At 40.6% G+C, this 27,983-nt stretch overlaps 1 protein-coding gene across 1 annotated transcript in view; it reads left to right on the top strand.

Moving 5' to 3' along the window:
• Positions 1-213: 213 nt before the first annotated feature.
• OPN5 (opsin 5) overlaps positions 214-27,983 on the top strand; it is a 38,479-nt gene continuing 10,709 nt past the window's right edge. Inside the window, exons 1-6 of the mRNA XM_037393118.1 lie at positions 214-642; positions 2,266-2,374; positions 11,114-11,266; positions 17,865-17,984; positions 22,288-22,458; positions 25,682-26,016. Of these exons, the coding sequence (XP_037249015.1) occupies positions 616-642; positions 2,266-2,374; positions 11,114-11,266; positions 17,865-17,984; positions 22,288-22,458; positions 25,682-26,016 (915 nt within the window). The 5' untranslated portion in view covers positions 214-615. The remainder of the gene's footprint in view (positions 643-2,265; positions 2,375-11,113; positions 11,267-17,864; positions 17,985-22,287; positions 22,459-25,681; positions 26,017-27,983) is intronic.

Below are 27,983 nucleotides of genomic sequence, written 5' to 3'. Positions count from 1 at the left end.
ATACAATAACAAAAATACTTCTGTTAACTCTGTGAAAGCACCTTTTAGGACTGTAGATATTTTTCCTCTCTTACCAGAAAGTAAGAATCACTTAATGAAAACAAACACGTAAGCCTTCAAGTTTAAAAGCATTCTCCGTTTTGTGGTGCGGGCGATAAACAGGATTACAGCTGTGCTGGCAGGAGGGATCCAGCAGCATGTGACATGTGGTTTGACAGAATATGGATGGGTCTGGCTTATGCCCCTTCCTCTGCCAGTGGTACGCTCCCGGGGTCTCTCTCCGAGGTGGCACTGGTCCTTTGGAAAGCTGATCAGCACGGAGGTAAAGGCAGGATGCTCCAGAGAGTGATTTTCGTGGAGTAAAGTGGATGATCAACAGCAGCACCACTGGGAAGAGTGAGAGAGGGAGGAACATCACGGCATCCAGGGGCTGGGAGCCTAAGTCAGGAAGGGGGGGAAGGAGAAAGATCGCCTTTTACTGAGGAACAGCATGATTTTCCCCTCTCCCTCTTGAATTCTAAAACTTGAAACACCAAGAACACTATGGATTTACGCTTTTATAGATCAGTCCAGTCTGGACACTGAAATAAAAGCAGCTGTGGAGCTCTAAGGGGGATGCTTTATACGGAGTTTGTGAATAAGGTACGTCCTGTTTCTCCTTCTGTTCTTATAAGATGCTGCATGTATAGGTGTGTACATGCTAAATATGCAGGTGCAAAATTGCATGCATATATGCACATCTGGGTGCTTACACTATGTATTTTCACTGTATTCTTAATTTAGGTCCGTCTTCATAGCAGCTTCATTAATACTTAGTTTCACATAGAATTCTCCTTCCTGTGGAATAAATTGTTTCATCATAGGAATAAAGATTTTAGGGTGTAGCCTTCTGAAATGTATCTGAGAAAGTCAGGAAAATATTCTGAAAGTTTTGGTATTTAGTGTTTGCACAGTGTCCTTTATTTCTTTCTCTCCTCCACCCCACTTGATGGCATTAGAGTCTCTAGGCATGTGTGATATAACCAGAGATAATTTAATGATGTAACGTGCCTGAGCACTGTAATAGGATTTTGATAAATCTTGTGGGTTTTGGACTGGTGTTTCCTTTAGTCTTTTTGGAGGTCTGTACAAATCTGGCATTACCTTTATTACAGAATGAATTTGGAAAAAAGAATAATTTTGTCTTCAGGCAATATAAGGAGCTGCAAATATTGATTTGATTTGATACTATCTGATTAATACTGATTTGATACTGATTCTTGGTTAATTGCAAAGTATGATATTTAAACCAGTGTCCCTAAACACTCCCTTAAAACAAGAGAGAAAGTATTTGCAGAAACTGTGTCCATGTCCCTTCCTCACAGCTTTGCTTGTTCGTAGAGAGAAGGCAATTGCCTGGAGTTGTAAGTCAGCACAGTGTTGTGACAGCACTGTACACCAAAGAAAAACCAGCTCTTTGTATTTAGCAGAACTCTAAACTGCATTTAATTGCAAATTAGCACTGAAGTACTCGTCTGAGAGTCGGGCATCGGCAAATCCTAGTGTTTGCATGCAGCCGGAGGGTGTTGAGCTGCTGAGCTGGATGCAGGCACCTTGTGCCCGGCTGCACCGAAGTTTGCAGTGAGGAACTACTGCTTCAGTAGTAAACAGGCAACAAAAAGGACAATTTTAATATCGGACTCAGCCTGTAATAGGAGAAGAGAGATCCAGCAGAGAGAGGGAGGGAAAGGGAGTCAGCATTTCCAAGTTACATTCCCAGCCTATGACTCGCTAAATCACTAAACCGCTCTAATTAAGTTTATGAGCTAGAAAATAGTTATGCACGTATTTTCTCAGGCCTTATTGTTTTACATGAGAAAGGATCAGATGAGATTTTCTATGCTGGTCTGCCAGGAAGCCACTTGTTTCTCCTTGGGACAGGATCAGGCTTTTTGTGTGTCTCCAGGATGCTTGTTTAATGGACAAGCAGCTAGTGATGTCAAAGCGGAGGAATAGAATTTCTCTGCAATAGGAAACCTCCACCTAAAAGTCTTCCAGGAGCCTAAACCAATATTGCAGGTCCTGTATCTCGTGAGGTGGCATTGCCTTTCTGTTCTTCTTTAGCTGATCTTGTCTGTATAGCTTTTTCTTGATGATTGCTCTCCTGCGGTGCTACTGTCGGGGTACCGTTTTCTTGGTTAAAATTGTACTTGCTAGGTAACTTAGCCCCATTTTTGTCCTCTCTAAACCATGCCTTGACTGTGTCCACTTTTCCTTTTCTTCTAGGCAGTCTCTGCTGATTGTGTAGCTCCCGTGTTTGAGCGGCACATGCTTTTTTTGACAAGTCAACCTCAGGAAAGCAGGAGTGTGAAACCTGGTTTGCTGCTGGTGCACTGTAGGTACCACAGAAGTAGTCAATAAAACCTTTGCGGCCTCTTCAGACCCTGTGAAATGTTTGCTTTATTTTCTTTTGGTTGGTTTTGGCTCAGGTTTATAGAGACACCCAAATTCCCTCTGCAAGATTAGGAGAAGGGCAGAGCCAGATACCCAGCATGTTTAAGTCAGCGTTACTCCACTGTAGCAGGTTCACACAGCTGAAGGTATGTTCGCCACCAGGACCCCCATTAAAACCAGTGCAAGAAAACATCGTCCTGTCTGCCCCAGCCAAGAGCAGTGGTGTGTGCCCTGAAATTCATAAGCAGGGGGAACTCAGACATGGATGCAAGGAAATGCTGATGTGCCGGAGGGCTCCCTGGGGATACGAAGGGAACACAGATCTTTTTGGCTCTTGAAGTTGAGGAACTATTCCATGAGGGCTTGAATCTGCAGACGAATTTTTTTAATCTAAACAAGGTCCCTGGTACAATGTGTTTGTCTTGGGCAAGCTGTGAATGCATTTTGGGTGCTGCCTTCCCATGCCCCTTGGTGAGGGTGCTGGAAATGCCCTCTGCTGTGGGAACTGGCTCAGGTGCAAGGTGCTGCACGGTGTGTTGTTGTGATGTTGCTGTGTATGATGCTTTGCAGTTAGGTTGATTTTATGAACGAAAACCCAAACAGAAGGAAATCTGTATTATTGTCTATCAAATACATACATGGCTCTTCATTTTAATTTTTGTTCCCAAATGGAGTTTCTCTCAGTGCTTCTGTCCATAAATAATGCTTGAGTTTGAATTCAAGTTCTTCTGAATTTCACTTACTGTTTTCCTCTTGCCTTTCTTCTCCTACATCTCTTGAAATTCATTTATATTTTGTGCTATAATACCATGGTGACTTTCAAGTTTTTTTGAGACCCTAAAAAGCACTGCTGATGCCCAATTCTTGCCAAAGCAATGACACTAGTTGACATGTAAGTGGACTTCTCCATATGTGTGTTACCTGTTCAAGGCATTTGAATTGTCTTCCCTGTGCACAATCCTGCTCATAATCCATTTTGCATTAACAAGTCTTTTATAAAGGCTGAATTCAACAGATTATCGAATCTACACTAATTACACTCCTAAAATACTGAAATTAATCCCTAATATTATTCCTCTTCAAAAGGATCTACCTATATCAGATATTAAGGATTTTGGGGGAAATGAGTCTCTGATCTAACAATGTGAGTTGTTTAAGAAGTGAGTGGTCTCAAGTTTCTTTCCTTCAGAATTTTAATTAACCTCAGGAAAAAATTGCCTAGGGAGGCGATTGTTAAGGATAGACTGGACAGTCATCTGTACCAACATAATTAGCATTTATCCTGCTATGAAATAAAATAGGTGTTTGCTTCATGTCCTCACCAGCCTGTTTTTCAGTCATAAGGGTTGTAACAATTGTATGCCACGATTTCTTTTCTCAGCGCCTGCCTTCTGCAGGGTGCAAAGCCCCAGTCACCACTCAGCTGGTTCTCCTCAAAATACCACCCAATCTTCCAAAATCATCACTGAACATCGTGGTTCTGCCTTCTTGGAAACCACGTGCAGGGGGGTTTATTAGCAGCCAGAGTGAACAGTTAAAAGATTTATCTTCCTAATCACAGGTGACTGTTGTAAAGGCTGCTTCTCTCCCCATCTTGCTCAAATATACTGCTATTTTCAGAAGAAGGAAATTTTCCATGATTTGCATGCGCCAGCACCTTCAGATTCTGCTCCTGGACACACACATTTATCTGGCTTCTGTCAGGGATATTAGCAGGCATTACACCACAGAGAGAATTATTTGTTGTTTTGTTGAGCTATAGGAAAACAAACCCACAAATAAATTGTAAAATTCAGATGACTTCAGGCTTGTGGAGGTTGTTACATGCCCTTTGGATACTGAGGGCTAACTGCATAAATACAGCAATTTGACAACATAATGATTGTGATTTTTCACATCAAAAATTGAAAACATAACAGGCTGCTGAGATGAATCTGAAATTTCAGTTTTGATCTCCTTATTGTAAATAAATCACTTGTCTTCCAAAGATGCTATCCTGGGGAAAAAAACAGCTTCAGGCAGGTCTCCGAGTATGAGATCACCTGCAAAATCAAAGTCTGTTGTGACTGGAGCTGATAATTTCATTCTTACTTCATAAAAGCATTGCATGCCTTCACATCTCTTAGGACAGCCTGTGGTTTATAATAATTTTCCAAAACAGCAGAACACATTATTCTTTCTCATATCACAGACTTGAGAGCCATTACACCACCACACATTAGTCCATTGGCCCACCTCTGCTGTAGATACAAATTCACTCTGTTTTCCTTCTGGGGGAAGAGGTTTAACAATTTGCTGAAAATTGCCCATCAAGTAGAAGAAGCATAAGCCTCTGCAGGACCCGGAAGGTTGCTCTGTGCCTGGTCCTCCAGACCTTCCTGGAGAAGAGTAGGGGACTGTAAGAATCTCCTTCTGAAGATGGGAAAACAGCTGGACTAGGATGGAAAAGATGGACAGTGGCAAAGCCATGGTGTTTGATAAAATATAAATGGACAAAACCACAGCTGGGACAGATTGTGCCAGCATTTTGCAGCTGCTGAGACAGCAATTACTGTGAAGCTCCTGTCTTCTCCAGATGATGTTCTAGAGGCAGATGTGACCTTAAGCTCACAGGCTAGAGTTTGCTGGGGGCATGGAAAGTCTCGTGCTGTGCCTGCAGCGTGCCAGCCACTGAGAGGTCTACAAAACCCTGAAACCAAAAGTCAGTGCCCAATAAATGACAGGTAATGGTCAGGTCTGTTCTGGTTGCTGTCACTCACCTCCTGCAAAATGTCCTCCTTTTGGCAGCCCCAGGTGAAAATTCCCTATATTTGTCCAAGCCTTAGAAAAAACATCAGGTGGTCAGTGCCTTGCAGGAGCAACCAAGTTTTTTCTCCCCACTCCTTCAGTGCCTCCCTATAGGAGGAAAAGATCAGGAAGGTTGCTGCTATTCTGCAGTCTGCTTCTTTCTTGAAAGAAGTGGGGATGGCATGTCCTTGCCTTCCTCAGGGTGAGAAAAGCCTGTCCAAGCCACAAAGGACATGGTGAAACACCTTACTGGGAGACGAGGAGATAGTGGGGAGCAAAACTGATGTAGGGCTGGCAAAACTGCACGGGTTAAGCCAAGGCAAAAATCCTCAAATTGCTTTTGTTTTTAGGCTCAGAAGTTTTGAGGCTTGATATTGCCGTTTTGTAGTGTCTGAGTCAGGATTTGGATCTCCTGAGGTTGGTTATAGTGGAATAGGAGCATTTTAAAGAATATATTATTTAAAAGCAGAATTGTTTGTATTAATTAAATATGAATGTCTGCAGCACAGGAATAAGCACAAGTCCATTTCTAATAGGAAGCAGTAGATTTGTGTCTTTTGTTATGGTTTTAAATCTGTTTTCGCAGGCACTGGGGGCCTTTCAGCATGGGATGTGCTGGAAAGACGGTCTGTAGATGAGCTAAATGGTGGGCAGTGGTGTAGCGCGCTCTGTTCCCACACTTTGGTCATTGGAGACCTACTGCAGAGTGGAATCCTTTTGTGTTGCGAGAGAGTAAGACAAAACCAGTCCTTGATAACTGGTTTATTTCCCAGTGCTTGTCCAAGTGTGCCTATCACACTAGATAAAGCACTCATGTTGCAAAACACTTTTTGAGAGCTTGGGTTTGAATCTATGCTTATTAATCAGAATCAAGGACTCAATTAAAAAATGGCTTGTCTTATCATTCACTTTGTGGTTATTTTCACATATTTGCCTTTTTCTTCTTTTTCTTTTTTTCTTGAGTGCTAGCACTGAAAAATGTGCAGCCTTGGGAAAGCGAAGGTCCTCAGCAGCAACTGTTTTGCTCTACAGATCCACTGCTGTAGGCCTGTGCTGCTTACTAATGTAAAAGTCGCTGTAGACACTCACATAACTACTTCTAACTTTACTTTTGTCTCATTTTTTTTGGTAATTATTACATTGTTTCAAAACTCAGTAATAAGTCTTACTGCATACTTTTAAAGCTGAAAGGAAATAGAAGCACCTAATCAGGGCTTTACCTGAAAATTTGGGTTTCACCTCTCAGCAGGGTGTTTAGCCTGAGATCAGGGCCACGTACATCTGAGTGCAGCTTTTCTCTTGCCCATGCCTTTCCAGTGTTGCTATGTGATGTCACGTTATGTTGCTTGGACAGATCTTTTGTGATAGGCAGGCATAAAATATTTTCTTAGCATCAACATACAGAAAGCTGATGTTCCAAAAGCTCTCTGATTCTCTGTCATAGGAGAAGTACGAGACATTGCAATTTTACTGATTTCTGTCGTTATTAGCACAAAAGCAGCAGTCTGATGAAGAGGCACAGTACCCAGCTGAAATGTAGGAAATGTTAGTTTAAACTTTAATCTTAGTGACTTCAAAGGGATGGTTCCCCTTCAACAGGTGTGAGAATCTACCCGAGAATAACAAGCAGCCTGGTGATTAAACAAGTCTGCCAAGGATAAAAGACAGACTCCTAGTCCATAGTCTTCAGACTTTAGCCCTAAACTAAGACTAAATCAAGACCTTCTTTCTTAAGGAAATCTCTTCTACAACGTTAGGAGGTTAAACAAAAAAAGAAAAAAGAAAAAAAAAAGAAAGAAAGAAAAGAATAGTGCTCTGTGGTTGTTTTGAAATAAGTTTTCTGGTCACTGTTAATTACATTCCTAAATACAACAGCTAGCTGGACTCCTGGGAAATACTTGGCTAGGGATGTATGTCATAGAAATAAGTTTTGGCATTCATCATCAAACTGAGTACTGAGGAAAATGAGTACTGAGAAGCAGCGATGTAAAGGGTGAAGCAGTGTTTGTCCCCAGGTGTGCTGGACTCGTGGTCTGTGTTATCAGCGTAGCAGCCAGAATGGGTGTAGGAGCGCAAGGCAAAGCCCACTGGGGGCCTTTACCTGTGCCTCCACAGCCCATGCTTGTGAGATGGGGTCCACGAAATACACAGGAGAAGTTTAGAGTAAAAACTACACTATGAATTGAGATCCAGCAGACACTGAGAACTGACTAACTTTGTTCTGAAGACTCTAAGAAATAGATGACATTGGACAAATTAACAAAAAAAGATCTTGCCCCTTTTTTTTCTTTTAAAAGAAAGGCACTAATGTATCCATTAAGCTTTTGTCTTTTACTGACTCAGATAAAACTATTTATAGTTTTATTGTTTTTTACATATCATGAAAGGGCAGAAAGTTGTTTTCTTAATTAACACAATTGATAATATCATCACTTTAGCTGTGTTAATTCTTTTAAAATGAGCTCCACTAATTCCTTCTGAGGGGGTGCTGGGTGCACGGACATCTTCTGTTTCACTCTACCATTTAGCCCTTAGTAAATTCAAAAGTAAATTTTGCCTGTGAGCTACAACATGCTTTTAGTTTTTTTCAGATTTTTTTTTCTTTGAAAATAGTTGGTATTAATATTTCCTTCATTTGTCTGCAAAGTTACAAAAATACTTTCCCCACTTCATACCAGTTTGGCTGTTCTACATAAACTGAACGCATTCATTTTTGGCAGGCTAACAGAATAATAATGATTGTTTTCTTACTAATTTAGATTAAAGACTTCAGTTTTTGCCAGTATCTGCCAATATTTAACCGAGCCACATGGAAGAAGGCTTAATCTGAATCTGGGTTCAAGTATACCCTGTTTGTAGCTTCCCAATATGTTTTAAGAGGTCACAGGAACTTGCAAGCAATGAAGCCTGGTACAAATATGAATCACTGAAGTTTATATTAAAATAACATTTCAGAGTTCCTGCCCCTGACTCAGTTTTTTTAGGGGCTGTGGATCAGAACCTTTATGGCTTTTATCAGGCATGTAATGCTGTGGTATCTTAAAAAGCACATATATAAACGAAACCAACAGTTAGTTCAAATCTTGGTTCCTGAAATAATTCACCTGGGAAATTGCACATTCCCTACATTTGCTAGGCTTTGCCTAATAGTTTGAAAGTTATCCCTCTCTCTATTTTTTTATCCAACATTTAGGCACTAGATGCTCATCAGGATTGTGGCTTTTCTTGAATTGGAATTGTGAGACAAATAATTATTCTGTCTTATTAATTACATTCATTTTTGGTTTTTACACTTCAAAAGTGAGATTCGTTTGGGGGGCACAATTAATTCCTGCCAAATCAGGATGATGAACGTCTTTTAAAGCCACAATATAGTATTGAAATCCTGTATTATATGTCGCTGTTACATTTTGTTTTAAATCAAGCAAAGCTATTTTTTATGTTTTTATATCTGAAACTTATTCTTAATTTGCCAGACATGATGGAAAATTATAAGGAAAGTTTGTGTGCCTTTTTGGAAGTTAGACATTAATCTCCTTTTTTTTTTTTTTTCTGAAAATTTTCAGGAAATAATGTGCTCTTTCTGCTTGAAGCTAAAGTAAGGTGCTTCTTTTTCAGCAGGTAGGACTAGTCTGTCATAAAACTAACATTTGCAATCAGGTAATTGAGCAGAACAGCAAAATCTTCCATATTGTAGCAGTCCAGTTTGATCAGAGAGGGCTTCTTCCTGCCTCATGGCTGTCATTTCCTTGGAAAACTTGCACCTTTGCTTCCAAGGCAGATTAAAAATTTCAATGACTGGGCTTCTGGCTGGGCTTAACCTATACAGGAGTTGAAATTTCCTCTTTAAAGCTACTTTTTTGTTTGCATGCTTGTAAGTTGGACAATATTGTCCTGGTGAGCCACTTAATACTGACCTGAGTGGGAGACTTTTGTGTGGCTCAGGAAAAGAACATGCCCTTAAATATTTTGATAGCCACATCAAATCCAAACTGTGCTGACAGTTCCCAGATGTGCTTTTCCATTTGCATCACTTCAACCACCCACAAAGTTCAAACGCTGCAGCAATACAAGGGTTGTGGGACCATGCAAGCTGGGTAACAGAGAAGCATCAGGATCCTCTTAAAGGCCAGGTGGAGTTTGGATCAAGACTTGTGGCTATGGTTGGATGGAGAGGATAACCAGTCTTGATGATTTTGTTTCACAGACTCATGTCTTAGTCCACCCTCCTGTACAGGATGGTCTCTTTAGACTGTGTCTAGGCTGCCATACCATGGTACCTAACCCAAACCTAAATGGCTGCTTTGATGTCTGGAGCAGTGAACAATTTGGAGTGCTTACTCTCCATGGCTGTGGAAGAAGAAAAGTGCTCATGAAGTCACCTAAGGTTTGGGGGTGGGGGGGTGGGGTAGTTTTTTGGGGTTTTTTGTGTTTTTTTTTTAATTAATCAGTCTTTGCTTATTTTTCCCTTTATCACGGAAAAAAAGAAAAGCAATGAAGCTGTTGAACTTCAAAGATACAGTGCTACTTAGAGCCATGTGCCTAGGACACTTTTTGGAGGGTCCGATGTCGAGAGTGGCAGTGTGCCTTTATGATCTGACTCCCTTAAATAAGGTCATTTTTTTCAGAGCTAGAGGGACAGCAGGGAGAGGTTTGTGGGTGCTTTAGGTATAGGTAGATGTCACCTGCCACATTTTTGGACATACAGGGCTATTATTGAGAAGGCTGTCTGCCTTCAAGATGGAGAAGAGAGGGCAAATGGGTAAAATAATGAAATTTGCTCCCCCTCACTTAGTCTCCATGCAAGTTTGGACTTTTGAGGGGCAAAATTTAGAGCGTCACAAGTTGTTCCAGGTCCCACAGCAAAAAGTATGGAAGCCTGGGAGTTAAATGCCAAGTTCTTGCATGCCACTTCTGCCCCACCAAGCACTGGCAAGAAGAACTGGGAAGACTGAATGTCCTAAACAGCTCTTGGCTGGGTGGTTTCAAACATTGCAGAAATGTTTTTGTCTTATGCTAGATTTTCTTATTTTATTTCTTCAGTTATCCTGGAGGGATAACCTTCATGGATGTCTGTAAGATTCTAGTTTTGCCATATCAGGGTTCGCTTTATTGATCTTAGCACTCTTGACCTCAATAGCCCATTCCCACAGAAAAGGAAATGGAGAGAAAGCTCAAGAACCTTGCCTGGATGAATCTATTATTTAATACTCCTGTTGCTTCTTCGTAACTGTAATAACCAATTACTGTTTATTAGCATAGCCATGTAAGGTTATTTACATTAGAACCCACTACCTAAATAAGGAGAATTTACGGATGTAAGTTTTCACTTAACTGTAAAATTTGCAGAGCTACCCTCTGTAGGCGTACTGCCCCTCAGGATATGAAGAAATTGCTGAGACTGTCTTACTGATAATTCTCAGTTTCTTGGGATTACAAGAAGAGTGCACACAGATAAAGACACCAAGTTCAGTATGCATTAAACACATTGAGCAATGAAGCTATTCAGACACAAAGAATTACCCTGCTTGGTTTTTCTGTATTCTCAGTTTTGGATCATTCTTACACCCAGCTGGAAATATGAAGCTCCTATTCAGGGAAGAAACTTCAGAAACCCTGGCTGAACGCCACAACACACTGGTACCTAGACACTGCTCAGATGGATTACTGTGATGAGTGCCATATGAATAATGACATTTTTGGATAAACCAAGTAATGAAATAAATCATGGCAGGATGCTTTATGCAATTTTGAATTGGATCCTGAAATGCCCTGGGAGGTAGCAGAGCAGAAATGAAGAAAGGAAGGTGTACCTTGCGTATGAACAAAAATATCTTTCCGTTTGCTGGTGGCAGATGTGATCTGTTGCAAACTTTGTTCTTTTGTTTTCCAGACGCAAAACTGGACATGAATGGGATGGCATCAGATCACAACACTTCCTCCCAGGAAGAATACCTCCCACACTATCTCCAGAAGGAAGACCCGTTTGCATCAAAGCTTTCTAGAGAAGCTGATATCGTGGCTGGGTTTTATTTGACAGTAATTGGTAATGATTCTGTAATTTGTCCTTTGAAATGTGAGTGTGTCACTGCAGCCTTGCAGGCACTCACAAACAAGGCAGAAGCTGCTGGGTGTTAGATGTGTAATTACATATCTCTTCACAGTAGAAATAAAAATCTAGGAGGGAGAGGAGAGAATGTGTTAGAAATGCGGTGTCAACATTGTCAGCAGTTGATGTCAAGAGACGATGCTGCTCCAGGTTGCCTAAAGTGACTAGCAGTAGACCTTCCAGCAAAAAGTGTAGAAATACTCTTTTTTTTTTTTTCTACAGATGGGTTAGTAGACTGCATTTTAATTATTCTTGACCAGATAGGTTACTAGACTGCATTTTAATTATTCTTGACCAGAACTGGCTTTTGCCCTTATGCTATGTGGTGTTTATGGCCTGTTTTCAAAGCCTCTCTCATGTGCCTACGCAGCAAAGAGGACACCCTCAGACACGTTCATTTGAATCTTGCTCAGCTCCTGGCATCAGCTGTCCTCTATCACATATGATACGGAACTATATTTTCTTCCTAACACACTTCCCTCCTTTTTGTTTTGGAGTCTTTTTACCATGTGCAAAGTGACTTTGCAAGCAGAACCAATGCAGTTATTTATTGGTTAGTGCACATGGATGATAACTGGGACCAACTTCTGCTTTAAGTACTCATATGCCAAGGAGTTGTCATTCAGCTGGGAAATACTGTTCTCCATTGCTTCTAGGGATAAACTGGTCCTTCTTGATGATTTACCTTTTCTTCTTTATGGAGGTGGGCAGGTTTATATCTTTTTATGTCAATACTTGCCTCAACACTTCCACTTCTTTCGAGGGTTTAGGTTTCCTTATATCTTACAGCTTTAGTTCATAAAGTTTCTCACAGCTAGACAGTTTTCTTAGTAAGTGTGTTACACCAAACTGGGCTCCAGGCGGCTGACCACCAAGCTGAATACAAGGTGTACAGTGTATTCCTTGACATTTATTTTGGTTTTGAATCATTCTCTTGTTTTATCTGTTCTGTGCAAAATACAAAGCTCTTTCAGTCCTACCTTCATGTTTCTCATTCACTGTTTTACATCACTCCTTCCCACTCCCTCTTTACTACCTTTCCAATGGATCTAAGTAATGTTTTCTATAATGGAGGTCTCACTTGAAGCTTGAATAACACATTCCTCATTCTTCTGCTTATGTCTTTATTGAAAAAGGAGTTCAGAGCAGCCGAGTCAGCAGGTGGAGCGGTATCTCTGCAGTGTTCTTGGTATTCACCCACTGGTTTGTATGTATCCTGGCTTTTCACATATATGCATTTTTTCTGCTGCTATGCAGACAGATGTCTTCACTGAGCTGTCCAAAACAACCCCCCTTCGAGTCTTTTTTCACTTGGTTAAGCAAATTTAGCTTTAATCCAAGGAAATATGTCTGAGTAGCTGAAACAAATCCTTCCCATGTACACTGTGTTGCCTTGTTATATCGGCTGCATTTAGTGTACATTTATCCACACCCTGCCAGGCGTGAAATACCTTGAAAAACAAAGATATAAAATAAAGGCAAGGAACAGAAATCATAAATTTCCAGTGAAAATCCAAAAGATAACAATGAAGGCACAGATTTACATTAGCAGTCTGAGGAGACTGAAATTATAGTTTAAAAAGGGCTGATAATAATTTTGATATTGGACTTACCAGCAAGATTCCCACCTTCTCAGTTTTTTGGCCTGGACATCAAACTGCCTGTGCTGGACTCACGGCACCCAGTGACCCAACCCAGGGAAGTTCAAGCCATAGCTCTGCTGCATACCTGTGTAGCTCCAGACATCATATGCTACATTTTGCATTTTGTTCTGGGTTTACGTTACTTTTTTCATGTGTTTTGCATTGCATTTTACTTGAGTTACTTTACCCTTATAGTCATGACATGCTCCAGTAGCAGCTTTCATTAGTATTTCCAAGTATGCTTTTCATACATATATACATTTAATACATTTTCATACATTTACAAAAAAGTGTAAATGCTGTTTTTGTCTCTTCCTTGGACTTGCTGGCAACCTGCATGGGTATTCTTAATTGCAATCGTTGCAATGATTTGAAGCAGCCTTTGCTTATCTGCTGGTCACTTGTGCCCTCAGCCATTTCAGCAAGGGGAACTGGTTTTGTATTTTCTAGCCCAGCCCAGCAGTGTTTTAGATACTCTGTGTAATACAGTAAGGGATATTAATTTGCCAGTGGCCAAGAGAAGTAAAGAACCCCCAACTTTTATAGGAGTTTGTGTGAAGAAGGAGAGTATTGTGCTTTTACCAGCAAAGCAGAATTACAGCTTAGAGCTCAGCCACTGAGAGAGGGAATTGAACAAAACTGGTGGAAGGAAGAATGTAAAGTCTTCTTCTGTGCTTGTGAACAGATGGGGTAAAGTAGTCTTTAAACACATTTTTCTTACCAAAAAAAAAAAAAAAAAAAAAAAAGAGAAAAAGGGCTTTGCTTGGGTTAATGCTTCTCATTTGAGTTGTACCTTTCAAGACCAGTTTAGCTTAGCACCTTGGGGATGCCACCGTTAGCTCCTGTTGATGTGCAGATCTGTACTTTGTTACCCATTCATGTATAGGTGGATAGCAACACTTGAATAATACTTTGGGCTTGCAAAAACATGAGAACTTAGAAAGAAATTCATCTTTGTTCCCAGGGAAATTCTGACAGACTTATTTTTACTTTCTGCAAACAATAATTATCCTAAATATCCTTTTCCACTAAGCTGATTGCTGACAGTTCAAATCATCTACATTTCTGTTGGGACACAAAGCACTGCCATGCAGAGCTTTTTGGTGGTAAATAGTGAATTTTAAGGTGGTGGAGAAGGAAACCTAGCTCTCTGAAACTATTCACTGACATCAAATTTCACACAACAGATTTGCTAAGGCTAAAAATTTGCTTTAATTGGCAGCTTCATAATTAATCACAGCTCCCAGGTATCCAAAACAGTAAGCAAAACCTACGTGCTCAAATAGCTCTTGGGCATACTTGTGTCTTAGGGTAACTCTGCGGTATTGCAGATTTGCTTTGTACACCAAGTAATCTGCAGAAGATGGAAAACCAAGCTGGAGCATTCAGCCTCCATACCCAGTGAGGGTATGTCTTTGGTTTTTTTATTATAACCTGTAGTTCAGACCGAATCTGTGCATTGTCACCTTCTGCCACTCAACTGTATCCCTTATTCCTTTGCAGATCCCTTCCAAGAGGTGGTGGCCGCTCTTGAGGATGCCCTGTGTGGACATCCTGATAGCAGAGGGAGGGACTGGCTGCAGAAAGCTGGGAAGGCAGGACTGCTGTCAGGCATCCTTTTGTGCTTGAGGCATGTAAGGTGCAAGTGAATTTAAAATTTATTTCAAAAAGGGGAAGAAGTTGCCCAGTTAGCAAGCGGCTGGGATCCTACTAGGAAACTTGGCAGAGCATTTAGGGTCAGGCTGGCTGTGCAACTAAGTATTGCAGTTTGAAAATATAAAAATACATATTTTTGTCTTAGAAAAAAGCAGGGATCTTGACCAATCTGTGATAAATTCCCTGCGATTGTGCGATCTTTTGTTCTAAGTAATTAATTTCCATGTGTATTTTTTTAATTGTCTGGAAAAAAAAATCAAACAGTACACACGATTATAAGAATCCAATTCTTTTTACTTTGCCACTTCCCCTGCTAGCTTTTTCATCATTGACTTGATTGATTTACTATATGGCCAGATAGGGTGATGAACTACTGAGCGGAGACCCGCTGGCTGGCAGCTCCTTTGAAAGCCTGTGGCAAGTAACTATTGATTTGCAAACTGTTGCTGCACACTTCCTCAGCATGTTATGAAACAGCTTAATTGAAAACAAAATCCTGAACTATTTTTTTTTCTTTTTTTATCTGATGGTTTAACGCTGCTGTCAGATTGGAGAAAAGGAACCTTATTTGTTCAGATTGCTTCTTCTATATACTTTCAACTTTCGCTGCAGGTTGTGTACCTGAGCCTGGCTCTTTCTCTGTGGGTATCACTTTTTGAGTTATCACATCCTTGGCTCTTTCTTTGTATGTATGTAATAATGTTACGGTGCCATGGAAAGTTGTGCCCTAAACTGTTTGCTCCTGGAAAAGAGCCTTTATTTTATATCTGAAGAGTCTTTTTTCCCCATTTCCAACAGAAGGCTCTGCCCAGAGACACCGCCTGCCAGCACCTACCACAACTGGGAGCCTGCACCAGTGAGGACTTCAGATAGCTGTTAGGGAAATCTTTTTAATAGTGAGAAAAATGAGGCATTAGATGGCTTATCTAAGGAGATTATAAAGTTCCTATCAGCAAGGAGTTAAAAAAGAATTCAGATGAGCAATTGTCAGATACACGTATAGATAAAAAGCAACCTAAATTACCACCGGACCCCTTCCAGCGGTAGGATTAGGAGGTCAGTGGGCTGGGGCTCTGTGAAACGTTGCTGTTGATAATGAGCAGTCGCTTCAGAGCCTTGTCTGATGAAGACATCTCTCTGGTCTACCAGACAGCTGAAAAAGGTTCAGGAAAATGTCAGGCACTTTCAAAAGGTATTTCAAACTGGATGCTGGCACTCTAGATGTCCTAAATATCACTAGATGAAAAATGGTGTTAAGAGAGAAAAGGATCAAGACATATGAAAAACGCTCAGCTACATAGATTCATTCATTTAGCTGCAAGGAAGAAAAGAATTAATATGAATACCTATATCTACTTATAACTCAGATTAAATTTTCAGAGCTATAAGAATAGGGTGTTCTTTAAATTTCATTCACCAGGGATAAATCAAATTTGCTGAGAAAACTGAAGATTCGATGATAAGACAGCTTCTGTCCTGTTTGTTTTTTTAAATAATATAGAAAGCAATACTGTCAGTATGAAAACAAGAAATGTTTCCAATTAGACATGTGGCATTTATTACCGAAAAATTCAAAATCAAAGTATTTTTCTCCTCAGTATTGTAAACTTTTGGTTCCACAGTTATTCATATTTCTTGAGTATTGGTTTTAGCATATAGGAACCATTTTTCTCTCTGCCTGGATGTTCTCAAGTTGGGTTTCTTGGTTTTGTGATGACATGGCAACCTTAAAAGGGGATAATTCCATTGATGGGCCATAGTAAATAATTAAAGACCCATTTAATTCCTGAGATCTGGCCTCCCAGAAGACTGATGAAAATTATGTCAGACTCTAAGGTACAATATTTGGAGAGGGTGACCTTGCTGGGTGGCTGCTGGGGTCCTTTTAAGGCATGGAATACGGCTGAGTTTGCACCACCAAAGCCACGTGTGGGAAGGCATCACAGAGAGTGACTTTGCTGCCTCATGGACAAAGGAAAGTTGGGTTATTTACAACTTTTTTTAGTAGCGCGGAGGACTGGCCTCAGCTGGTAGCCAAGCACCCAGGGCAGCCAGTTGCTTACAGCCCCCGCAGTGGGGCAGGGAAGAAATAGGAAGAGAAAAAGCGGTGGAGATAAATTTAATTAATAATATAATTGCTGATTCGGGTAGTGAAAATCAAAGATGACAGACATAAAATAAGTAAGGAAAACACCTTTCCTTCCCCTTTCTCATGCTGAACTTCACTCCAACATCTTCTCCCTCAGTGCCATTGCAGGTCCCTTTGGTGAGGCAATGGCGGTGCAGGACGTTGGGGTACTCCACTCTTTGCTTTTCACTCTTTTCTTCTGCATCTCCTTTCTTCTTGTCTCCTCTACTCCTGTGTGAGGCCTCCATGGGCCACAGTCCCTTCGGGGTGTTCACCCTTGTGGGTGACTCTTGCTTCCTGCAAGGGGTGTTGGGTGCTGTCCTGTGCTTCCACTGCAAAACACTCAGACTCTTTCAAACGTGAGCTAGTGAAGAAACAGTGTTCTTTGCGGGAACTGGAAACCCTGCCAGTTTTGGTACCAGTGTGATTAGCTCCGTGGCTGATTGACCGCCTGCAGTGTTAGCCCCTGCGTGTCCTTGAGTGGTGATATGGCCTAAAAAAATGCAAAAAAATACTCAGAAAAACAGGATCCTGTCTCACATGCTGAATTCCAGCTGGAAGTCAAAATTAGCTATATTTTATCATTTTTCCTTCTTACAAGAAAAATAATTTTTATCATAAAATTTAGGATGTGATATTTACATCTTAATTTACCTTATATTAAAAATGAATCCCTCAACCTCTAATTATCATATTTAGTAAAACTAGGGTTGGTCAGAGGCTTGGGGTCCTTGTGATTGCAGACAGATGATTTTCATTCTGGTGGCTGTATAAACATTTGTGAGAAATACGGGGCCGATCAGAAGGGAGGAATGATAGGATTTCTATTATGTGCATTCAGTTGATAGTGGTGCAGGGTCAGGTGGTGATGGCAATGTCCTTCTGCAGAGGGGAAAACAGCATTTGTGGTGGGAGGGAGATGTCTGCAGTAGATGTCTCTATGAGCTGCATAATGAGAATGAGATGATCATGTTTCAGAGTAAAATGTCTAGCCTTGGGACCACACGTTCAAGCTGAAAATATCAGTGAATTTCACAAGGAAGATGGGATATTACTGTTTTTGGGGAGAATTCTAATTTGATTGTTTTTCTTTTTTTCGTTATTATAGGGATTCTTTCAACTCTGGGAAATGGGTATGTTATTTTTATGTCCTCGAAGCGAAAAAAGAAGTTGAGACCTGCTGAGATAATGACTGTTAATTTAGCAGTGTGTGATCTGGGCATTTCAGGTAATTTCATTTCTTATTTTCACTCATTTTTACTATCCCACCATTCATTTTGGCAGCAGCAAGAGACAATCCTCTGGATGTCATGAGACCCCCAAATGACTTTTACTACTGATATTTCTGCTCCATTATTTGTATATAAATAATAGAGAAGCATAGAAAACAACATGCCTGAAGAACTTGATGGGAAGAAATGAAAAGTACGTAGGAAAAAATAGGGCTGGATTTATCAATCAGGCAAAACTGTTCACTCCAGCACTGGGCAGGACTTCAAAGGCAGCTCCCATGTGCATAACCACAAAGTAGCTCGGTATTGAGATTGAAGAAAATTGTATTTCTTGCTGTAGGGTGCAACAGGAGGGATCCAGGTGCCTCAGAAATACGTGTTTAGCCAAATATGACTTGAGAGGGGCATGAGAGGAAAAAATTGGAACATGTCAGTGGCCATCAGCCTATCAAAGCTAGTAATTTCCTGCCTAGTGATTGTCCTCTTTTATTTTTGGGTCAGGAAAATAAGCATTTGTATCAATCTACAGAGGAAGAGCAACATCAGCCAACTAGAGGGATTTTCATTTCAGCCCCACAGCCTGGATGCCTTGACGTGAGAGGAGGGAGTTTTGGAAGGGTTTACACAGAGTTGCAGAGTCAAGCGCCTTTGGAGATCATTCTTTTGGCTCTTGACACAAGTCTCATTCAGCTGCTCATGGCTACATGCAACTATATGGGGAGGACTGGATGTCCTTTAGAAAAGGGTATTTTGGATGGCAGACAATCCAATGGGGATAAAGGCCTGATGTATCCCAGCTGACCATGGGATCTCCCCAGTGCAATATAAATGATAGTATGTTCCCATGCTCCCAAAGTCATCTGTCCCTTATGTGTTGCATACTCTGGGGCCCCTGCCCTCAGCTCCAGTGCACCCTTTTCCTGCCCTCGTCTCTGCCAAATGCTTTTGCCTTCATCCAAATGCCTAAAATAGCACTGGACAACATAAAATGATGGCTCCCAGCCTCCAAATCGATGCTTATTGTGCTCTGACTGCACACAGGCAAGATGCTGCTCACATCCTCAACTTCCAGTACTTTTGATGCCTCTTGGTGATCAGAAAACATGCTTTTCTGAAGGAGATACTTAGAAATTCAGCAGAAGAAAGACATTAGTATAAATATCTCTGCTTTGCTGCCACACAAAGAAATCTCAATATCTTTGGCATATCTGCCATGGAAACACTATTTCCATCTTGCAGCATTTAGAATTAAAAAAAAAAAAAAAAAAACACCAAAAAAAAGACCAGGTTTTGCCTCTTCAGTGATGCTCTCATCTCCTTTACTTCCTGAGTCTGTCTTATTTTATAAGGCTCATATCTGACTCCAATGGGAGTCACTTCAATGAGACAGAGTGCTTCAGGAGAATTTCTGTAGCTATGTATTTGCAATGTAAACAGCTATATCCTAACCATATAAGCTGTATCTCCCAAGTGTGCAAACTACATCTTCTTTGGGACCCCTCTTAGCACAAGGGCTGCTAGTTTCTCTGTTAAGCTCTGTCACCAACATATCACTTGGTCACCTTGTCTTCCATGGGGACCTCAATCTATCTGTGTGTCTAAGTTTTGTAATTAAAAATAATTGTGATTGGCACAGCCATGCATGCTTTTTCTCCCTTCTCTTTTTTTTTTTTTATTATTTTTTTTTTTTTTGTTAATGAAAGATGTTGACTAAAGAAATATGTGTTCTGTCTGTGGAACTGATTGGACTGAAGATGGGACTTTTTCCAAAATCTTCGTATTTCACACAATTGTCTTGGCATCTTTTTGAAGAAACGGATGCTTTTTCTCCCTTCTCTTTCTTTTTTTTTTTTTTTTTGGTTAATGAAAGATGCTGACTGAAGAAATATGTGTTCTTTCTGCTGGACCGATTGGACTGAAGATGGGACTTTTTCCAAAATCTTCGTATTTCACACACTTGTCTTGGCACCCTGTTCAAGAAACGGGTTCTGCCATGGTCCTGCTTCCTGCAGATTTCCACAGGGTGGCACCAGCCACTCGCTCAAAACCGCATCAGTCTCATTCTGCACTGATGCCTGGCTCCCGGTCCTGTGCGGCTGAAGAGAAATTTGATTTTGTGCAAATAAATCTGTTGACCTTTACAGCTGGCAATGATTTACATTAGGAAAGTTGCTGACTCTTAGCATATATCCCAGGCCTTGCGGTATTTCATGTTTTCCTTGAAACCATGATCACTGGGGTCAGCTTTTGCTTGAAAAAGTAAAGTACGTTTATTCTACTCAGAGAAAAGCACATAATGCATCAGCCTGAGCACAACCTTCAGGCTCAAGCAGGATTTCCCTTACAAGCTTAGGCTAAAGGAAGAGAATCCCAAAATACCTTGTTTAAAAATTAGTCTCATTTTGAAGGGACTTCAATCATGATTCTTTTGGCATAAAAGATGGAACAAAGGCCATTTTCTGCAAGATTTTGTTTTGATAGAAATGTTTTAATTTTCTGTTAAGAATGAAAACAGAATGTTTAGTTTCATAGAATCATAGAGTCATTTAGGTTGGAAAAGACCTTTGAGTTCATCAAGTCCAACCCTTAACCCAGCACTGCCAAGTCCACCACAAAACCATGTCCCTAAGCACCACACCTATGTGTTTTTTAAATACCTCCAGGGATGGTGATTCCACCACCTCGCTGGACAGCCTGTTCCAGTGCTTGACAACCCTTTCAGTGAAGACATTTTTCCTAATATCCAATCTAAACCTCCCCCTGGCACAACTTGAGGACATTTCCTCTCATCCTATCGCTTGCTACCTTAGGAGAAGAAACCAACACCCATCTGGCTACAACCTCCTTTCAGGTAGCTGTAGAGAGCGATATGATCCCCGCTGAGACTCCTCATCTCCAGGCTAAAGTGATGTTTCACATCAGTTTGATCTGAAAACTGAATATTTTTTTGCGAACAATCCAAAATATATTTCTATAGATTACTTCAATAAAATAGAGACTTCAATCTTGACTTCTATGAATAGGTTACCTTGTGAGAATTACAGTTTGCAAGATCATTTTTGCCTTCTTTATAAATCAATTCACTGAGCTGCCATGACATTAGAGACAGTATGGTTCAACCAGGGAAACTAGCCCAGGGTGGTTTCAAATCTCTGGCAACTCCTGTGCAGGAAGGAAATACAGTCACAGGAAGGCAACGTTCAATATTTAGTGTTGTTCAGGTGTTGAACTGTTCATGCCTTGGAGCGTTTCAACTCAGTCTGGTCAGTAGAAGTGAAGGATTTGGAAAACATGCTCATGTTCCTAGATTGTAAATTGTTGAGTCTTCTGTTCCATTAAAGTTGATTTTTTTTGTTTGTCCAGTTTGAGATAAAAAAATAAATAAATCAGGAAGTGGAGATTTCTAATTAGAAAATTACAATTTCCAAACTTTCTCAATTTCATGATACTTACAAAGAATATGAATAATGTTAATCTGTTTTATGGTGAGAACGGAACAGAATATAACTTAACTTCACTTTTTCCATAATGTACGACCCAATCTTACAATTGGAGGAATGAGCTAAGGTGCTGCTAGGACAGTCTCCAAAGTAGTTAGGTATTTCTTTTCTGTTTCAGGATGCTTAAAGCTTTTTAGTATCTGTGGCCAGGTGACTTGCTGATAGTCACCAAGGAAGAGTGTGGTATGGACAGGAGCTGAAACCACTTCTGCAGCTCAAGTCCATGCTGACCATAGCACCATCTTCCTTTCCAATCTAACTCTTCCCCGCAGCATGCATCCTACTGTTGGGCCTTGACAGGTTTGCAGAACTCCTCTTTGAAGGAAAATTTCATCTTGTGTTTGAAGACACTCAACTGATTATAGGGATGTATCCTAACTGGATCTGTGTCTTGTTTCAAAGCCAGACTCACCCGTCACTCATCCTGTTTACATTTTGGCATGTGTTTGCATGTGGATTTAACATATACTCTGAAATTTTACAGTACCAGAGTATGGGTTTACTTCTGGTTCATGTGGTCTGCATAAAGCACCTGTTTCCAGCCATTCCGCAGGCTTGGCTCATCCTACCACAGCATAGATGCTATGGGGTCTAGTTACAGCTGTCTTAGGCTTAATCCTGTGGGTGGAGGGCAGGCAAGTCATCCCATGTGTTGCACCTGAAGCTCCCTCTCCACACTGCAGAGCATTGTCACTGGTATTAGCTCTGGGCAAAGGGGAGGGTTTGCTTTTCTGAAAAAAAGTGGTTTTATCACTGATGGATTTTATCAGTCAACTGACATTCTTTTCTTGTTATGAAGTTGTAGGAAAACCCTTTAGTATTATTTCCTTCTTTTCTCACCGCTGGGTGTTTGGATGGATGGGCTGCCGCTGGTATGGATGGGCTGGTTTCTTCTTTGGCTGTGGGAGCCTTATTACCATGACAGCTGTCAGCCTGGATAGATACTTAAAAATCTGCCACTTGTCTTATGGTAAGAAATAAAATCTATTAAGTGACTATAGAAAAAGTATATGAAGTGATGTAGTTTTCTAGACTGGAATCATACTCAAGCTCTTCAGAATGCTTTTGTTAAATATAGAGGGGAATGCACAGATGAGAGAATTTTACCTGCATGATCCAATTAATCCCAGCTAAATTTATATTACTGGACATATCACCTTCACTGTTGCCTCTCTGCTGTTTGCTTAAGCCATGTATTTTAGTAATCACTCATGGATAATTACTTTGTGTCTATCAAGGCCTATTAACATTCACAGATGCGAATATTGCACATACTGCAAGGTCTTTTAGACCAACACGCAAAAATATTCTTTATTAGATACCTAGATTCCTTTAAGATGTGTGGCAAGCTATTTAAAACATCTAAAAGATTTGGATGTGCAGTAGGGCATAATGTGGTATCATCTCTCTAATATGGAGATGGAACCTGAGAGGATGAAATGAATTTAGCAGTGAAAGCTGTTATCACCATATACATCAATATTTTATATCTCTCGAACATGATGTATTATATGCTTCATTCTTTCCAGTTAAAAGATGCTGTCACAGTTTAGAAAAGGTGTTTTTCTTGCCTTGGAAGGGACTAATTCCCCACCAAGATACCAGGAATACTCACAGTGACTTTACATACAAGAAACACCTTGCCCATGTGACTTGAGGGACATGCAACAGATTTCATTATAATGACATACACTATCAGTCATGTAATGTTAACTTACAAGAAATATTTGCAGCTAGGAAGTGTAAGTAAACTGGTCTGCCCAATAGCTGAGTGTGTTATCAATTAAAAGCTGTGGTACTGCATGCACTAAGTTCTGCTATCATAGATCCTGGCATGTCCACATTTTTTGCTGAAATGTGAGCGCAGGGAAGGTCTCCTTAGCTGAGTTTTAAATACATCATTCACATTAAACAGGATTTCAGTTCTTTCTATAAAATTCTTACCAAAGTAATTCAGTGGCAACCCAAAGCATAGACAATTTTTCACAGACCTGGTCAGCTGGAGTAAATATTTCATGGCCAGCTGCATTCATGCCATAAGCTCTGATATGTAATATGACAACTTAGCTCAAGAGACAGAACACTTCAAAATCTTTTTTCTCAAGGGCTTTCTGATCATGGTTGTCCATACAAAGTGATGGAAAGCAATAAACATTTTTAGCATGTTCAGTCTAGGTGGTTATTTAACCTTTTTCTATATAAGGCCTAAATCAGTAATCAGGAACCTGGAGCACCAGACTACATACCTACACTGTCATTGTGCTCCAAAAGCAGCATCTGTTTTATTGTTGGGGTTTGGGTTTTTTTGTTTGTTTGTTTCTGTGTGGTTTTGGGGGTTTTTTTGCATTTTTTAAATTTTTGTAATAGATTGCTATGGTTTATAATAGCTGTGAAAATAATCACAGAATAGAATCATAGAATCATTTAGGTTGGAAAAGACCTTTGAGATCATCAGGTCCAACCCTTAACCCAGCACTGCCAAGTCCATCACTAAACCATGTCCCTACGCACTGCATCTACGTGTTTTTTAAACACCTCCAAGCCATGAGCAGCTGGTTTCTCCAGGAGATGCTGTGGGAAAGGGTGTCAAAGGCTTTACTAAGGTCCAGGCAGACAACAGCCACAGCCTTTCCCTCATCCACTAAGCAGGTCACCTTGTCATAGGAGGAGATCAGGTTGGTCAAGCAGGACCTGCCTGTCATGGTGCTGGGCCTGACTCCTTGGTTATCCTATACGTGCCACATGATGGTGCTCAGGATGAGCTGCTCCATAACTTTCCCCGGTACTGAGGTCAGGCTGACAGGCCTGTAATTCCCTGGATCCTCCTTCCAGTCCTTCTTGTAGATGGACACCACAGTGGCTAACCTCCTGTCTTCTGGGACCTCTCCTGTTTGCCAGGATTGATAAAAGATGGAGAGGGGCTCGGTGAGCTCCTCTGCCAGCTCCCTCTGTGCACTTGGTTGGATCTCATAATGATGTTCTTCTAGTACTCACTCTATTGTTGCTTTGTTTTTCCACACCCAAACACAACAAACAACATTTCTGTCTCTCAGCCATTGTGCTCACACACATCATTTGTCAGTCAGTGTTCATTTTCCTCCAGTCATCTGGAAATGTAAAATCAGCTGAGGAAGGGGCACTGGTCACACAGAAATAAAAGTTGTTTCTTTGCTTTGGGTTTGTTTAAGTCATTCTCAAATCCTGAAGAAAGGTCCTCAATGTCAGTGAATGGGAAGTGAAATCAGATTAGAGCTTCCAAAGTGGAAGGAGCTGTTATAATGCTACAGTCTGAGTTTCTGCATAAATCATAGGTTCTGACTCGTTAGTCCTATCTGAATCCAACATGTTGAACACAGATGACAACGGAAAGCTTGTAAACAAGCTTTTTTTAGATGAATTAGAGTTGTGTGCCAGACGAGCAGAGAGGCAATATTCTACTCCACGACTCCAGGCAAGTCATTAGGATTTAATAAACAGAATGGGCAAGGATACATGAAAACACCTATGAAGAATACTACTGACAGTGTGCACATGGTGATTTACTGTACTGGAAAAGGGTGGCAAGGTAGAAATAAATCTTGGATATGTTTTCTCCTCTGTAAAGCCTCCATGTCTTCCAGTCACTTGGATGAACAATTTATGTTGAGAAGTGTCCCGAGATCAAACTTCAGTCAGTTATTCTATGACAGGAGGAAGAGGAAATAGTGTAAGTTACATCATACAGTTGCAGCTAGTGAGCCTTCATGCTGAATAGTGAAAGTCTGAATTAAACACATATGCATCCATGTGGGCTGAACCTCCGCCTGACCTGACTGAACACTGTGAATACGGCTTTACAGACCACAAAGCAATTTTCAACATTACTAGACAAGATTCCTGTGATTGTTACTGAGCTAGCTATTTGGACTGCTTTTGTACGGACTCTTCTAGGGTGTAAATCATCACAGCCTAAAGTAAGGATCTGAAATGAAGTCAAGTGGAGCCCTCCATATGACCGTGCATTTCTCTTCACGACGTACAATGCGAGCTGGGGTGGCTAGACTCAGGGGTCACGTAGATACCTGGGAAGAGGTGAGATGAGCCCTACAGAGTTGTTGTGGACAAACAAGCTCCGACTGCATGTGTAGAATGATGTGTTCAATTGTGCCCAAACCATATGGACCTGAACTTGTAACTCTTGAATTTTCTTCTAGGTACCTGGCTTAAGAGACATCATGCATTTATCTGTCTGGCAATAATCTGGGCCTATGCTACATTCTGGGCTACAGTGCCTTTTGCTGGTGTGGGGAGCTATGCCCCTGAGCCATTTGGGACCTCCTGCACCCTGGACTGGTGGCTGGCACAGGCTTCAGTGGCCGGACAAGCTTTCATTCTGAGTATTCTTTTCTTTTGCCTCCTGTTCCCAACGGCGGTGATTGTGTTTTCCTATGTCAAAATAATTTTAAAAGTCAAATCATCCACCAAAGAGGTTGCTCACTATGATACCAGGATTCAGAACAGCCACATACTTGAAATGAAGCTGACCAAGGTAGGTATGAAGATTTACCTCAGTTTGCTTTGTTGGGCTATAAAAGCAGGCTTGGAGAGCTTCAGCCATGCCCTCTGCTGTGCTAAGCGATAGTACAATGCTCTGAAGGTGGTTCTTCTACCTTTCTCTTCCATTACTGTCAAAATGGGGGAAGACAGGAGCTGAGACATTCTTTTGTGATTAAGGCACTCGTGTCCCTGACACCGTGATTCACTCTGAAGCTCTGCCACAGCCTTCCTGTGTGACCTTACCCAAGTCACATCATCTCCCTGTGGCCCTGTTCCCCATCATAAAGCTCCCTTTGCTTTCAGAAAGAGCTGTAAAGAATTATTTTAAAGAATTTGAAGTGCACAGGAATTATAAGAGAAAAACAGGTAAAAGGCAGGTTACTGTAGCAGGGAAATAAAGCTTGCAGATTGCTTACATTCCTCTGTTAATGAAGATATAAATGAAAGTTACTTCTGTGACATTGCAATTGGTTTTATGCAAATAATTTATCATTTAGGTTCAGCCATGAGCTGCTGATAAAAATGCACTTGTGATAAAATTAATTTTAAGTCTCAGACCATATCCTGTTTTCCCTTTCTGATTGAATCTATTTTCTATTTGACAATGGTGGCAGCCACGATCCTTGCTGATACCGGTTATTCTGCCAGGAAATCTCTCAAAATAAAAATCTGTACTGATCAAGCCCAGATTCCTTAGTCACAGAACATTCACCAGCCTCTATAAGCCATGTCAAGAGGGAGACAAACAACATCTTTTGCTTGGCTGATCAAATTTTATTACATTTTCAGGGAGTTGAGCTGAAAGTTATATAATATACAGCAATAAGTGACATTATGTCTAAACATATCAGAGGATCTCAGCTAGCTACCTGTATGGTCATTGCTGCCCATACAGCTGACAAAACCGTGCTTGCCTTTAAAAAAGGGATGCTTCAATACAGTACTGTTTTGTGGTTATTCAGCACCTTTCCTTTGAAGAACAATGGACACTTTTGATTTGAGGGTGCAGATTTATTTTTGTCATATTGGAGGAATCATGTAAAACTTCAATGTGATCTGAGCCGAAAGACTAGTAATTGTCCCTTCTGTCTTGGATCTACAGTGGGGAACATAATGCTGGGATATATATAAGTATGGAAAATGAGTCTTCATCATAACCCATTTAATTCCACAGCACAATTTAGATCAAACAGGCTGTGTTTCAGACCCTTGGCTCACATGCACTGATTCTTTAGTGACAGACAACAAAAAAAAGCATAAAAGAATGAAGTTTCCCTTAAAATAATATTACTGTCAAGATGTGGAACTAAAGGCTCTATGAAATGTTATGCAATATCTAAAAACCTTGGGCGTTCTGATGATTTTTTTGTTGTAATCCTGCTAACTGATTTATTCCAAATCAGTACACATGTACTAGAATCAGTCTGGATGCAGTAATAGTCTGACAATGCCAGCAGTATGATGGCCCATGTCCTTCAGGATATGTTATTGCATGATGTCATTTGAAGCTGTATCAGGCTGTGACTGAACACATGCAGACTGGTTCAGGTGAAGTACATAAAGCACAGATTTTGGGCCCAAACAGCTTTTCTTTAGTGTTTATACTAAACATTCTTATGCTACATTTCTTCATGTTATAAGGAAGTCCTTTTCTCATTTACCAGGATGCAAGCTAAATGTTTGGTAGAAATTTGCTTTTTAAAGCATCTACAGATTCTGATGGAGTACAAATCCATGTTGTGGGTTAAGAGAAAAAAAACACCTAGACGTTGTACTAATGTTCTCATACTCAGTTAAATTCTCAGTAGTTTCAGATCTGGCTTACCCAGGTAGATACAGTCATTTTTTTATCTGCTGGAGTGGGTATACCCAGGGACTTGACAGCTCATGCCTTGTTGAATGACTTGATGCTTACTTTTTCTGCATTTGTCTTGAAGGGGATTCAGATGGTTAACATTG

The sequence above is a fragment of the Falco rusticolus genome, chromosome 6 (assembly GCF_015220075.1).
Source record: "Falco rusticolus isolate bFalRus1 chromosome 6, bFalRus1.pri, whole genome shotgun sequence".
Classification (NCBI taxonomy): Eukaryota; Metazoa; Chordata; class Aves; order Falconiformes; family Falconidae; genus Falco; species Falco rusticolus.
This window is presented reverse-complemented; position numbering and strand designations above follow the sequence as displayed.